This window comes from Crocodylus siamensis, chromosome 9 (assembly GCF_052110815.1).
Source record: "Crocodylus siamensis isolate JL-2025a chromosome 9, ASM5211081v1, whole genome shotgun sequence".
Lineage (NCBI taxonomy): Eukaryota > Metazoa > Chordata > Crocodylia > Crocodylidae > Crocodylus > Crocodylus siamensis.
In genome coordinates this window covers 68,272,514-68,287,735 of record NC_143403.1, presented here as the reverse complement: position 1 = coordinate 68,287,735, position 15,222 = coordinate 68,272,514, and the positions used below count along the sequence as shown (strand labels likewise).

Genomic DNA, 15,222 nt, shown 5'->3' with positions numbered 1-15,222 from the left:
GCTGCCAACCAGAGGGGAACAGTGGGAAAACCCTGGTTCGACCCAGTCCCGTCTCCCTTTCAGCATTCACTCTCTGCCACGGCGTGAGAGGAGTCAGGGCGTAAGAACGGAAGAATTGCCATGTACCGGGTCAGACCAGAGGTCCATCTTGCCCAACCTCCTGTGTCACACGGTGGCAACGGGCGGATGCTGAAAGCAAGAGCGAACTGGGGTTTTTTCCCCACCGTTCTGTTCCTCTCTTGCAACCTCCAGCATTTAAAGTCCAGGACGCCCTGATTTAGGGGCCTTTCTCTGTACTGGGGAGCACGGTCCTCTGCACGGGACCTCTCGAGTGCATCTTAACAACGCTTCGTGGGAGCAGAGCGTGGGCTGCTGTGGTCCCCCTGCTTCCCCGTGGCACCTTCGGGTGGGAGGGCTGCCTTGTTGTGGCAGGTCGTCTTATGGCGATGCACTGGATGGGATGGGATGGTTTGGAGGGGCTGCCAGGGGGTTGGACTAGACACCTCCGGAGGTCCCACGCCTTTCCGAGAATGGGGCCCAGGCCCGCGCAAGACGGCCGCCGGCCCCGGGAGCCGAGTCGCAGGCAGGCAGGGGAAGGAGGGAGAAAAGCACATTCCCTGGCCGGGAAGCCGCTGCAGACTTTCAGCCAGGGACCAGCTCGGGGCTGGGGTCGGGGGAAGGGAGGGAAGCAGGGGGAGGGAGCTGCCGGCTCTCCACCCACCCGGCGGCCCCGAATAAAGCGGAGGGGAAGCGGGCGGCGAGAGGAGGAGCCGGCAGGCCGCCGCCGCCGCCGCCGCCCTGCCGGGCTTGCAGGGTGCGGGCGCTCCGCCGCAGCTCCCCGCGTCAACGGCTGGGCCGGGGCCGCCCGCGCCGCCCCTGCTCTCTGCTTCCCCCACAGGCCGCGGGGGCCCGGCCGCCGGGTGCCGCTGCCCGCGCCGCCCCCCAGACATGGTGGGGCACCTGCACCTGCAGGGCATGGATGACAGCCTCAAGGACAAGAGCCGCGACGGCTTGCTGGACAGTCCCGACTCGGGGCTGCCCCCCAGCCCCAGCCCTCCCTTCTACTCCCTGTCTCCGGGGCTGGCTGGACCGGGCACCGACCAGCTGGGCCATGGGCACAGGAAGGAGGCTAAGGAAGGCCGAGTGGTAAGAGCTGATCTCAGCGTGCTGGCCCCTCGCCGCCGCATGCCCAGGGCGCCGGGCTGCCCAGCCGGGGCGGGCATCTCGCCCTGGGCTCCGGGACTTCCCAGGCACGGGGCGCAAGAGAGTTAGGAGCCTGTGTTTTAGGAAGCAAAGACCCAGGGCGGGAGGAAGGCAGTCGTTTAGGGGGCATCAGAGGTTGGCGGAGGATAGAGAGCAGAGAGGGGCCCAGATCAGCCCCCCCCAGATTCAAGCCATCGAGGGGGCTGGAAGTCCAAACCTGGCTCCGGGTTTTGCGAGGCCGAGCGGCCTGCGGGAAGGAAGGAGAATCCCCTGCCCAGGGATTATCTTCGGTCATGCGAGATGGGTACCAGAGAGCCTAGAAGGGGGGAAGAAGAGAGCAGAAGTTGCCCCCCGAGCTCTGAATGCATCGCGTCTTCCTGCACGCAGCTCCAGGCCAGACCTGGAAACGCTGCTTCAGCTGGAAGAGGGGGAACAGCCCGCCGGCTCGGTCCTTGCTGTACGCGGAGGATCCCGAGGGCAGGGTCTTGGCACCAGTCGGAGTATCAGATACAGCCCAGTCCAGGGGCTATTTTGGTACACGCAGGGCCCCAATCTGTTCCCGACGGTGAACTCGGGGGCCGTCTGGATGGCAGGCAGGGGATAAATCCTCCGAAGGGCGTGAGAATGAAAACATGAGAGAAACACGCTCTAATTTTCAGTGTAAAGGAAGAAATAAGCAGTCAGCCCAGGTGCTAACCGGCCTGTCCAGTCGACAGCGTTCAAGGCAGGTTACTGTCACATGCAGCCTGTGACGCGGGCCGTCACCGCAAGTCGACCTGCCCCGTCTACCGTCTCTTCGGCTGGGCTGAAACCGTTTCATTCCACATTTGTCCGATTCCTTGCGAATACGAAGCAACTCTGCTGCAGACCTTTTTGCCAAACAGTACGTTATTCAGGCCAGACATCTGTCGGAGAGGTTGGGATGGAGACAGGATTTGGAAATGTTAATATTCTTTTCCAAAGTAGGAGGCTGTTTTGCTTGAGAGGTCACAATGCGATGCTGGCATCTGCCCGAGTGGCGTTCTGTAGAGCGATTCAGTTTGAAAAGGTTATGTATGGTATGGCTGAACAGTGCAGCTTTCTTGGTTTTTAAGCTTGGGCTCCTGGCAGTGGTTTGGTGTAGACACTGACTTCTGATAATCCCCGCAGCCGGCTTGTAAAGCTGTGAGAAGTCGCTTCATTATGACTTCAGTTCTGCTTTATTTCGTTAAATTCCATCCGCTAATTGTAAGCTGTTTTTAAAAGCTGAGGCTCGGCTTGTAAGAGTTACTGGAAGAACTGAGGGGGGAACCTGAGGTTCTTTCAACCCTCTATTTTTTCTTTTTATATATGTCATTTATAGGCGTACGCAATATATTTTATTGGCTTTTGCACAGAGCAAAGACTATATTCGGCACAAAAACATCAGCAATCCATGGGAAAGGATAGCTGCCTATACATTGCAGTTACCACGTTAATGCTTTCCTCCTCGTTCTGCATATTTGCAAGGAATTTCATGTTTCAAGCTCGAAGGAGATTTTCGTGTTTTACTCCAAGCTGACTTTCACACTTTAACATGCCAAAGTCCTCGCACACATAATAGGAGCCGCTGGCCAGAGTCACGGAGTGGGTTTTAATTAAGACAAACAAACAGGCAGACAAAGTAAACGTTGATGTTCCAAAATTGGAGCCTGATCACACAAAGGCTTATGCACATGTTGCTTTATGCGTGGGAGGACTTCATTCATGTCAGTGGGGATACTTGCATACATTAAGGTACCTACTTGCCTAAGACGTGGCTGGATTAGACCCATGTCATGCCTTTGCAAAATGAAATGTGGGAGGAGAAAGGGGAACGAAGGTGCATTGGACTAACTAAAAACCGCAGCCAACTCCATAAAACTCTCCGGTGGAGACAGGTCAGCTTCCATGTAGATAGTTCTCACAGCCAGTCTTGTATCACTTCCTTCTGGGAAGGCACTATTGTTCTCAAGGATCAAATTCAGGCCTGAGTGGGTGTAAAACCCATCCAAACTAGTGGGACATCATGGCCGAGTTTACTCAAGTTCCTCCATCCTTGCTGTCATGAAATAAATGTTGTGTTAGATTAATGCAAAAGCAAACTTCTAGCGCCGGTTGATAAAACATGGGACCGTATGCAGAGTTTGCAGGGGTGCCTGAGAACGCTGTTTCCAAACACAGCGTGCCAGTATTGTTAGCTAGCCTTTGCTATTAGGATATAGGCTTGTTATATGCTGGATGCTTCCATTTTGCAGCAGGCTAGAAAGGCATGCATAGACATATTGATATAAAAGGCAATCCTGTTGCATTAACATGGAGCAGGGAGCACCGTAAATGCATGGAATGTGGGACTGCTCGAAGCGGAGGGTCGCGCTAACCAGCCTGGCTGTCCGTTGGCAGGTCGCAAACTACTGAAATCAGTTGAGATTGTTATTCTCCTTCACTGTAGATGGGGTTTCTTGAATTTCCACTTCGCAAATATTGTGCTTGCAGCTGTTCCTCTTAAGAAAGTAAAAAGCCTGGAGAATGCTGCTTGCTTCATGCTTTGAAATGTCAGCTTCCAATTAGCTCGAGTCTCTCCGCTTAATGAGAACTCAGACGTCTGCGAGTAATTATCCCATCCATGAATTTGTGCTTCTGCGGTAACTGTGCTACTCTCTCTGCCGTTTATCAGGCCTTGCACAACTGGCAAATCGATAATTGCTGCTGTTTGCAAGCTAGAGCTTGCTTCTTAGCACCTATTATTTTTATGCTTATAAATGCTGTCTTTTGTGCTGTGATACCATAAAACAGAGGCTGTATTCTTAATAGCCATAAAAAATGGTCTTGTGTACAATTACAGTAAGGTGTTATGCACGTTAAAAAAACAACAACCAGTATGCCAGTTCTGTGGGACGTATTTCATGTTATTTCTTACAACAGTACTATTGGATACTAACTTTGGATCTAGTTACAGTTTCTTGTGATCAGCTATTTTGCTCTAAAATTAGAGACATTGGCGTGTCCACACGTGAGCATTTACTGTGCAGTAACTGAAATTACTGCACAGTACAGGCACGCACTTACATGTGCACGCTCATTCTGTGCAGCAAATATGGCGACTTACACTGACTTGTGCATCATGCAGGTATCGAATTGGTGCCTGATTAGTTACTGCTCAGTAACACATGTGTACACACCTTAGTGTACAGTCCACACACAGTGGTGATGTGCTTTAACACCTGCACTTGTACACACTGGCCCATTCCTGCTTACTGCATAGTACAATACTGCACAGTAAATTTAAGCTGGCATAAATGCACGTGTAGACACGTCCATTAGGAACGTTCCCAGCTCTGGAATAATTTGTGACATACATGATGAAGTGATATTATACATACTTACCAGGCACATTCTTCTGTTTAAAAGCCACACTCCCTGTGCTTCGTGCAATTAACTGGAACTGTAAGAAAAGTAAACTCTTCTTTTTAATAAGCAAGACTTTGTTTCAAAGACAATGCACTATTTATTCACATTTTAACCAGCCAATCTGGCTACAGTTTTGTGATCCAAGAAAATATGAAAGGCAATTTAGAGCCAAAGTCATAAATACCACAAGTTCAACACCATTTACACCAGATTTTTTTTTTGTACTTTGCTTAGAATACAGGGGATTACTTTTATTTCTCTCAACTAAGTTGTAGGCGTGGCTTCAGCTGTTTTGTATCTTGGTACAAGCATTCTGATGAAAAGAACGTAGCCGGGATATAGAGTGATATTTGGTTCTCTCTTACATTTAAAATGTACCTGACATTTTGATTTGTATTGTTAAGCATTTTGGAACATGCCTATGACAAGTATCCTCTACCTGTGGGGTAGAGGAAAACATCTGTATTAATATCATTCTGTTGCAAAGATAGGAAAGGGGAAAACATCTGTAGTAATACCATTCTGAAAAAGAAAAACATGCTAGAAAGAAGTGGGCAAAAACAAAGGGTCAAATTTTCCAATTCCAGTGCAGTCTCATCTCCACGGACTTTGTGTTTTAAGCCTGTCCGCAGAGAAGGTTCTGGTTGAAGGAGGTCTGTTTCTGAGCTCACCAGTTTTATACCAAAATAATCCCACTGTTTTCAAGGGAGCCTCTCTCAATTTATGCTGGTAGAAGTGAGATTAGAATTGGGCTCAAAGCCTGTGCGCATGTGTGATTTATCTCTAAACGCCATTTGCAATTAGAAAAAATGTTGCTTCATTGCACTGGCTGTCACTGTTGCCTTTGTGACATCCCAAAAAGGATTTTTCAGAGATGTGGCTTGAGAAATACATGGTATACTTGACTGCCACATTACCTGCCCATCTGCAAAATGACCCACCATATCATTCATAGGGAACACAGTAATCATATCACCCAGGTGAGAGGCTGGGCCGACTTAGCTGCAAGCAGTGCATAGCTGGTGTATCATTTGCTCATAACCACTTAATCAGGGGCATCATCAGAGATCATTCTGGGGTGGGCGGAGGCGTGAAAGCCAGAGAATGAAAATAGGAAGGTTAAAGTGCAAAAGTAAGGTTCATAAGCTGTGTTGCTGTGGTCAGGCAGCAGCTGGACCATGCCTCAGTTTCCCTGTGTGCGAAGTGGAGAGAATAGCACCAGTTCACAGGGGAGTTGTGTGTCTTTGCAAAGGCTCTTTTGGCTGGAGTGCCACAAAGACGGTCCCCGTGCTTGGATTTACTGGAGGGAATCCTTTCTGGATGGAGGCCTTAATCTTAATTGGCAAACACTTGACAGCATCAAGTAAAAGAGGCCTAATAGGAGCCCCAAGCAGCCTCCGGCGGGTAGTCTCACTGTCAAAATCTGTGTGTGTGTGTGTGGGGGGGGCGGGGGTCGCCCGTTTCAGCTTTGCTAGTGGAAAAACATTTATCTGGAAAATTTAGGGAAGGAGAGCATGTATAGAGAGCACAGCACCGTGGAAACAATGCACGTGCTCTTTACTTAGCAGCATTTTGCCGCTGGTGGTTACTGGGGCTGCAGCCTGCAAAGAGCTGCACACCACGTGATCGGTCCATGCCCGGGCGGAAAGCGGGAAGCATCCTCTCCATCTGATGTCTGGATGCAATTACATGCTCCCTGCAGCTCCCACCCACATGCTGTGCCCTTGAGCCAAAGCTCTAGGTTTTGCTTTTGCCCCATTATGGAGGCACAAGAAAAAAGAAAAAAAGAAACCAGTGTTGAAATGACTTCGATGTGCTTGGCCCTTTGTCAAGGTGGTCTGCAGAGCTGTCTGCCCTGGCTTCCCCTGCAGTAGGCCTGCCGCCTGGGAGCCAGGAAGAGCAGGGCCATCTGTTCCCAGTGCTTTGCCATTTGAAACAGGTTCTTTTTTTTCTTTTTTTAATCTGGAAGGCTGATCTGCACATCAGTTATCATCACTGTCATCTGCTAAGTTAATCAAGGCACGATCCTGCTGTCTCTTCATGAAAGGAAAGCCCTTGTCATGGGGAATTCCACTTACATTGGATCAAACCTGGCAGCCCTTGAGGCAGGACTGTCCCCTGGCCTAGGACCAGCTTGGGTATGGAGGGAAGGAAGGAAAAAATCTGTCCCGATGTTTTCATGCAGGGGAGGCATCCTCTCTCTCCAAAATCATGTCCATGGAAGGAGTAGGTTGTTGGGCTTGGAGGATCCATGGTTTCCAGTCCAGTCTGTGGCACTGTGGTCCTTTGATGTCTTCTGGTACAAGGCCTCACAGCACATGGGACCAGGCTGAAAAGCTAGTGCCTGCTAAGTTGAACTGGATTTCCTGCAGGTGAGGTGATGCACATTGCCTCGGCGCCAGTACCTGTGCAGTACTACCTCCCTCTTGTAGTGCCAGGAAGCATTTGTGGGGGATCCAGGGCAATAGGAGGGGACACTGCTCCAGACACAGCATCTGCTTCTGTACAGAAAGGGGGTATCCAATCCATCCGTGCATAGAAGGTGCCTTCTGCACGTGGCCTGGGTGAGTAACCCATCCACTGGGCCTTGCCCAGCCAAATCACCTGGTGGGCTTCAGACTTTCAGGGCTTATAGCCCTGTACATTGGAAGCTGCGATTTAAATTAAGAGAAAGTCAGTGGTACTGGGGACATCGTCTTCTCTGGCGAGGGGGAATTTGGCATCTCGCAAACCTGACGACTGGTGCTGCCCCCTAAACCCATATGCGCTGCAGGATCCCCAAGGGAAAGCCCATGGGCCTGCTGACTTCAGTGCAGAGGGCAAGCCCCATGGGGGAGGTTGACCTGCACTCTTTCCTCCTCCCCGCAACTCCACGGGGGACTTGGCTTCTTCCAGGAGTGGAACAACCTTGCCTGGCATCTCTGCCTTACTCCCACAGCCCTAGGGCTGGGTGAGAAACTGCTGAAATGTGTGCTGAAAGGCTTGGCATTCATTTCCACACACAGCCACCTGGCTCTCCAGCAGCCCCCTCCTCTCCAGAACAGGTCTCGCCTGGACCCAGCTTTTGCTGCGCCTCATCCCTCGCCGATAGACACACGTGCCCATTTCTCCTCCTCTTGAGCCATCACTGATAGGCAGAGAGCGAGCGAGCTGGCAGGCTCTGGGTATTGCCTGATGTACAAACCATACCCCAGAGATTGCCCTGTCCAGGGCAAGACTCTGGTTCCTTCCTTAGCTAACACGATCTTGTTCAGAAACCATTTCAACGGAGGAATCGGCACCCGGGTGTTGATTAACATCTCAGTCTCTGCTGTCACATGATGGGTGTCCCAACATGTCAGGCCTGCATGTAAAGCTTTTCAAAGGCACGTTGTCTGGAGTATCTGACGGAGAGGTCTCTCCAGGACTCCGCACGCCAACGCACGCATTGCAGGGAAGGGGCACGTCAACCAGGTTCATTTTGTGCTGGTGTGTTTCTGGAGGAACGCCCTTTCCTGATCTTATAGCTCCTGCCCCTCAGGGGCCCACAATACTCTGAGCATCAGATGCACAGGGACCCGTCCTCAGCTGGGGCCAGTTTGTGGGTCCATGTTGAACTTGCTGATTCACTGCAGCTGAGGATCTGGCGTGCACACCTATGTACTTGTGTGTGTGTGTGTGTGCGTGTGCATGCGCGTGTGTGTGTGTCCAAGCCAGAGGCTGGCAGACATGCAGCAACCAAATCATGGGGTTTCTACCGTGGCAGGACTCCTGAGGGAGAGTACCACAGGATTTGGTACATGGCATGCAAATATCTATACAGGACTTTATTCTCCTACTGGGAAAGTGCAGCCATCTCATCTATTTAACACCCCAGTGCATGAGCAGGGGTCTGGACCCGATGATCTCACGAGGTCCCTTCCAGCCCTACACGTCCGTGAATCTGTGACTATACAGTCCTTTTGGCCAGGAAGTGAAACCCCGTATGTTTCCCACTTGAAACAGAAGGGAGCTTCAGAGGGGCAGGATGTAATTCTCCAAAATGAAATACTCCTGTACCAACCACACTTTGTTTTTGACGTCTCAATTCACTGTTATCTCTTCCAGAGGAAACCTACCTGGTCTCTAGGGACAGGATCATAGCAACCTCTGCTAGTAAATCCCAACATATCCAGATGTTAGAAATACAAAACTCTCAATTAACTAAGACACCATGTCTGTTTAAAGTAGAGAGAGCAGAACTATACACCCTGAATCATCCAACCAAATTCCTCATTGTAGCTTTTAATAGCCGCTTGATTGAGGTCTCGTCTCTGAAAACAACATTTGAATACGTGAAATCGGACAGGAGATTCATTTGTGGGCTAGGTTGAATGCACCACTGAACTGGGAACCAAGTGCCCATAATTTTGTTCTCGACTCTGACTCTTAATGATTTTGCTTTTCAATTCCTATCGCTGTCTGTCTCCATAAGACCTGAAGTCCTTCGGCATAAAATCAATACAATAGAAAAGACCTTAGGAGAGGTCATTGAATTTCTGGCTCTGCTTCCTTTGCTGGGTCTAAATGCAGCTTGGAGTGAGGGCTTGTGTGCTGTATGCAAGTATTTAGGGTTTGTTTAGATGGTATCAGTTTCCTCTCTTTCCCTTACTGGAAAGCAGGACTCGATGGCTGCGTCAGTGCTGTGAGTGTCATTCTTGAGGAGGAAAGGAGTGATTTATCCCTGTCATAGTTTGGCAACCCGTAGCTCTGTTTCCTTCACTGTCCAATGCTGTGCACCTGCGAGCGAATGGAAAGTGAAGAGCGCAAAGTGTCCTGATGCTGAATGGTTACTAGGGATGGAAGAGCAGTATCCTTATTAACTTATTTTTGCAAGTATTCCAAACTGGTCCCTGTGCTCTACGGAAACCCATTGTTTAACTGGTTTCCAGAGTTCTCCATCAAAGACTAAATGGTCATTTTGAGTGGACAGACAGTTGTCCATTTTGGGTTACAGCAGGCCTTAGCGATACAATCGTTGGAACGGATAAAGCAGGGTGGAACAGGTTTCTTGTGTGTATTCATCTCCGTGTAGCTTTAAACAGCACAGCTTAGCTGTCCAGGCCCTTACATGCCTGAAAGGCAGAAGAGTTGAGAAAGAGGGAAAAAATGCAGCCAAACAAGAAATAACTTCAGCTTTTTAATAATATTTTAACCCTTTGGTGTTAGGGACCAACTCTTTACCAGAAAGAGCAGTGTCATTATGGTATGTTCTCGCTTCCTTATAGAGTGTGCTTTGGGGTGAATTTGTTGGCCTTGTATGTAGGGACAGCAAAGGAAGTTTAGATATTGGGGAAAACTTTCTCACGAGGTGGGTGGGGAGACACTGGAACAGATTACGCAGAGCGGTGGTGGACTTTTCACCCTTGGAGGTTTTTAAGACCTGGCTTGACAAAGCCCTGGCTGGGATGATGTATAGCTGGGGCTGGTCCTGCTTGGAGCAGGGGGTTGGACTAGATGTGACCTCCCGAGGTCCCTTCCCACCCACATTGTCTGTGATTCTATGATAATGCAAGCACGTATACATCTCGGGGTCCATATAAGTTCTGTGTTGAGGGCTTAGGGTGTATAGGGCTTGTGTTGACTCTCTGTATGGAAAGAATGTGTCCTTACATCCCTTCTCTCTCCATTGCACCCTGTCATCCGCCGCAGTGCCGTCCTGGGCTCCCAGGACCCATCCTATTGTAAAGCAAAATATAAGGGATGCTGACTTTCCTAGGACAGCAGCAGGCGGGAGCTACATGAGCAGGCATGTCCAACTGCAGGCTCCACACCTGAGGAATAATGACCGAGGATGCCCGCGATCTAACAGGGAAGGAGCAGTCCCATCCCAGCTGCTAGCATCCAGAGGGATTTACATTCCTACTCAAAGGATGGTCTGGTATCCTAGGTTCGATCTCATATTTTCCTTTGGAAGGGAGCATTCCCTATGGGAGGTAGCATTGCCCAATACTCAGGACACCTTAGTGGTTATTCCCTTCACAATTCCCCACCTCCTTTGCGAGACACGCAGGATACCTCCCCTCTCTGGGCCCTGGTTGACCCGCTTGCAATGCGGAGATATAACAAAACTGACCTTGGTAAAGTGCGCTGGGAATGACAGGTGACAAGCAATAGGTAGGAGCTGAGCGAGTAGTAGCGTCTGCAGCTAGACTGGGATTTCTGCATTCGTCCTCTCTAGCCACCCCTGTGGAAAAAGAAGAGAGAAGGGTTCGGTTTTATTTTTCAAAGAGGAAAAACTTGTCTGACTAATTCAACATGGCCGAAATGATCGGTCTCAAGGCTTTGCCAAAAAAATAAAATAAAATAAAATATATCAGGCCTCTGGCAGACAGCAGGCATGCGATGTTTCAACCCAAACAACAGTCGTTTTAGGAAGCTACAAGTGGAGCTGATCGATATCCCTTGGAGCTCCAGAGGCCGATGAAATCATGGCAGAGAGTGGGAATGGGAAAAATAGTTGTGAAATAGCCTGCTTGCCTTTTGACCCACTCTAGCGCTGGTAGCATTTTTCAGAATTTTTAAATTTTGGAATTTCAGATATACAAAATAGTGATATTTTTTAAAAAAGACTCGTCATCTCATCTCCTGTGCTTGGTGGTCAAGCACTAGCACAGGGTGTGCAGCTTTCTATATAAGAAAGGGAGCTTAGGATGGAAACTATTTGACTACCTTATAGCCTACCTGGAAGCAGCGTCTCTGTTATGATGACAATGCAGTGACCCTTCCTTTCATTTGATCTAACTAGTTCCCTGTTCTTTGCTCGGTAACTACAGTTCAGATCAGACGAGAAGAAACGTCGGGACTGAGAATGTCACTGGGGACAAACAAAGCCTCATCTGTGATCCTTTCAAATTGCAGCTCCATAAAACCGCTGCTTGCTGTTTAGTGTCCTTGTCGCTCTGTGCAAGGGTTTTGATTGCTTATAACCTGGGCAAACCGCAGTGTTTTATAGGTGATCTTTAAATTTATGCCAAACTTTATAAGCCACTTAGGCCCCCCTACTTCCAGAATTCCAGTCGAGTTCAAGGGAGCGCGGCACATGAAGCGATCGCATGATTGGACCCGTGCTAGTTGGGTGTGAACCCATAATGGTCTCCGACAGGCATAGAAGCCAACTGTTCGACCCATCACTCTGGTTTTTATCACTCCTGTTTTTTATCAATTAGGGAAGTTCAGCTTTTCTAGAAAGCAAAGGAAGCTTGTAGGAGCGACAACAAAGTTGGTTTCGTTTTTTTTATAGCTGCACGAACTGTTAGGCAGAAAGCAGGACAGTGTGGCACCTTGTAGACTAACTCATTCAGAGAGGCATCAGCTCTCATAAGCAACTGCTGATGAAATGTACTGTTGTAAGTGCTTTCACTCTGGTGCTGCCCGCAGCACTGCAGACTCCATACACCCGATTCCATTAGCAGCCTTCAGCACTAAATGCATTTGGAGATGCAATCCCGTTCCCACTAATGTCAATGGGAAAAGCCCTATTGAATTTATTTCCATGTTTCTCCTTTTTTCCACGTCCATGATCCTGATTTGTTTTCCAGACCTCTATAGCAGTCTTCTCCCATGGATTCTCTTTGTATATAGCTATACGGTCCTGCTCTCCGAATCACATGGAAGATCTTACTTCTACTCACTTCCTCCCCGAGGATGCGCTGAACATCCCTGGCATCTGTGGGTGACCAGCACATGCTCACGAGGAGCGTTAAGGTCTGTCGTGCAGAGCTGAGAACAGAATTATGCTCTGCAGACGCCCCGGGTGGAAACATTATGAGAGCGGGACCTCTAATGTGCTAATCCCTCAGGAATGCCCCCAGTTACCTCGCCGCTAAGTTCGTTACTCTGCGTTCCGACAAACGAGGCTTGGGTAAGCGCAGGAGGAATTATTGGACAGGTTCACTGGCACTAAGACGCACATGGAGGACGGTTGAATTCAAAGAGGTCCAGTTGCATAAAAATTCATTTCCGCCTTGGCACTGAAGTCAACGTAACATTCCTGTTATTCCCAATGCAGAGTAGGACAGCCCAGGGTTGACATCGGGGCCAACGCTTGGCTCTCCTTTGCAGCATTTTTTTTCTGCTCTTTTATCATGTGAATGCAGAGTGCATGATGGCATGCACTTCTGTGGGCTTTCAGTTCAGTGGTGCCAAGTCCAAGAGCCTTTTGCTGTCTTGCATTACACCTCCATTTTTTTTTTAGGTGTCCAAAATCTCTTCCTCTGCAAAGGTAATAAGTACTGAGCTCCTAAATCCTCTGGGCACTGGGTTTGAGAGCACAGCATCAGGAAATTTGGCTTGTGGCGCCAACAAATACTCTCCTTGGCTGTAGCAGCAGCTTCCCTTGCCCACTGTAAGATGGCAGATGAGGATGACATCAGTTCACTGCTTTGATTTTTAAATGCCTGGCTTGCCAGAGGCCAAATTTAATCCCCTGAGGGCTGCTATTTAAATGTCCAGGGATGAGTGCGGAGCATGTCTAGTGCTGCAGCTGTGCCTTCCTGTGCTGGCTCAGGAGATCCACGTCGGGCAGGGAGAGAGTCTGGATGCAGGCTCTCCAAGAAGACTCAGTGGTTGGGGAAGGAGCACTGGTATTCAGTGGGCAGGCATCTCCTCCTCTGGAGCGAGTCTGAACCAACTCCGTACTATGATGCAGAGGGTCCTCCTTCTGTCGAGAGTGCCACAGTTGGGATCGGATATATAAAGGCCAGGCCTCAGCTGGTTTTGTTCGTTGAAGATCCCGCAGTACTCTGTAGAAAGACAGAGGCGTTCGCTCCGGTAGGTGGCAGAGAGTGCAACCCTGATATGCCACACTACCCCTAAACTCCTGCTGCAATATCAGTGCAAATCCAGTGACATCCTTTGCTGAACAGTGATGAGTTCATTCCAGCAAAGAGGGTGGTATCAGCAGTGAAAGCCCTTTGGCCCACAAGCTTGCCTTCCTCGTGACTGGCATTGCTCTGATGCTCTCACCGTGCCAGCATGCGGCCTTCCAATTAGCAGTTGTGCTCCAGTGGCATTTTGGGCTTTTGCTTTGCTCTTTTCCACTGGCTGAGAGCCTTCTCGTGTTATCTACAGGCAAAGAGGAACTGGGGTTTTCAAAGAGAGATCTTGCATGGAAGACTCGGTCAGATACAATGCTGAGGGGCACAGCGTAAGAACATGAATCCCTGGAGCTTCCTTGAACATGAGGTTACCAAATGGGCCATGCTTAAACAGTTTTCGAGGAAAATCAGCACTCTGTTTTCTTTGATTTACTGCTCACTGGGCATCCAGCGCCTTGTTACGTGTATCTCATGTTGGCACATTCCCTGTGTAAAGTATCATAGCGATGCCAGATAGAGCTCAGAGGTGGGAGCTGCGTCATCCATTCATCTCTACTAAGAGAGATATCTATACGCATCTGTACGTGCGTATGTGGTGTATAGAAATGGATTGGATTAGACTGAAAATAGGAACCATGCTGAAATCAGTGGACTTATGCCAAGGTTGAATAGGGTTATAGGATTATAGAAAACAAGAGAAAGCCACCTACTTCTGTCTCTGATAGTACTGCCGAACGCGAAGGCCTCTCCCAGAATAGGTCTAGTTTAAGCACCTGCCCGGAGAATCCTCACTGTATTTTTTTCTGTTTTACCATCCCAAGAGCATCCACGGGATAGTTAGGTGTCTCTTGTGTTTGGGCATTCCCGGGGTGTACATATTCCCGGCCCTGCTTTCTACAGCAGTAAAAGCAAACTGCACAGGTTTGCAGGATGCCAAAGGGAGGTCGGCTAATTCGCAGGTAGCGGAGCCTACTAGTTTGTATGCGTGTGGGCACACATGTAGGTGTGTGCATAGGGATATGCAGGTTACTTTGTATAACTCCCCCCCCAAACACAGATAAGTTCCTTTCAGCACTAGCCCCACGCAGGAGGTTCAACATAAAGCAAGATCATCTTATATACTTACCTGAAAACTAGCCCCGTCTGCTCTAAAAGACTCGCATGCAGAGGGCAGAGCACTGTATTTATAAGCAGAAATGCCTCCACTTATTCCTGGCTTGCCTTCAGCGCTCAGGAGGAATAAGTAAGAATGAACTTTTCCCTTTTGGATCAGGTTTGAAAGTCAGACCGGACAAATCATTTTGCAAAGCACTGCGTGAACATGGGATGTTACTGATTACAGAGTAGACATTCTTGGTAAACTGGGGAATTTTTAAAAGCATATTTTACCGGTGGGAAAAAAGAAACGGTGGCAATTTAGAAGTCCAAGGGGGCTGCACATTTAAATGAAGCATCCAGACTTGTAAGGGTTAAGTCTTAAGGCCTCACTTGAGTCCCGAAGTCCAGGTCCTCAGCTGGTACACACTAGCAACCTTTCCACTGAAGTCTATGTGGCGCTGTGTCACTTTACCGTCCATGCCATTGGCTATCTGCTGTTTATCCAACGGGCAAATCCTTTTACCAAATGGTTTCTGTAGCCTTTAGATTCAGCGTGTGCAGGGTGGAACACGTAATGTTTCCCAGGTGGTTTTTGCTGTCCTAGAGACCTTTAAACTCTGCCCAGAGGCTGCCAGACATCTTCCGCAAGGACGCTATGTTCCCATGCTTCATAAAT

At 49.2% G+C, this 15,222-nt stretch overlaps 1 protein-coding gene across 2 annotated transcripts in view; it reads left to right on the top strand.

Moving 5' to 3' along the window:
- Window positions 1-759: 759 nt before the first annotated feature.
- Window positions 760-15,222, top strand: part of RFLNA (refilin A) — a 28,503-nt gene continuing 14,040 nt past the window's right edge. The window contains exon 1 of one of the 2 annotated variants that reach the window (XM_090062527.1): window positions 760-1,146. In XM_090062527.1, coding sequence (XP_089918653.1) covers window positions 949-1,146 — 198 coding nt within the window. In that variant the 5' untranslated portion in view covers window positions 760-948. The remainder of the gene's footprint in view (window positions 1,147-15,222) is intronic. The other variant, XR_016444129.1, reaches the window with a different exon arrangement.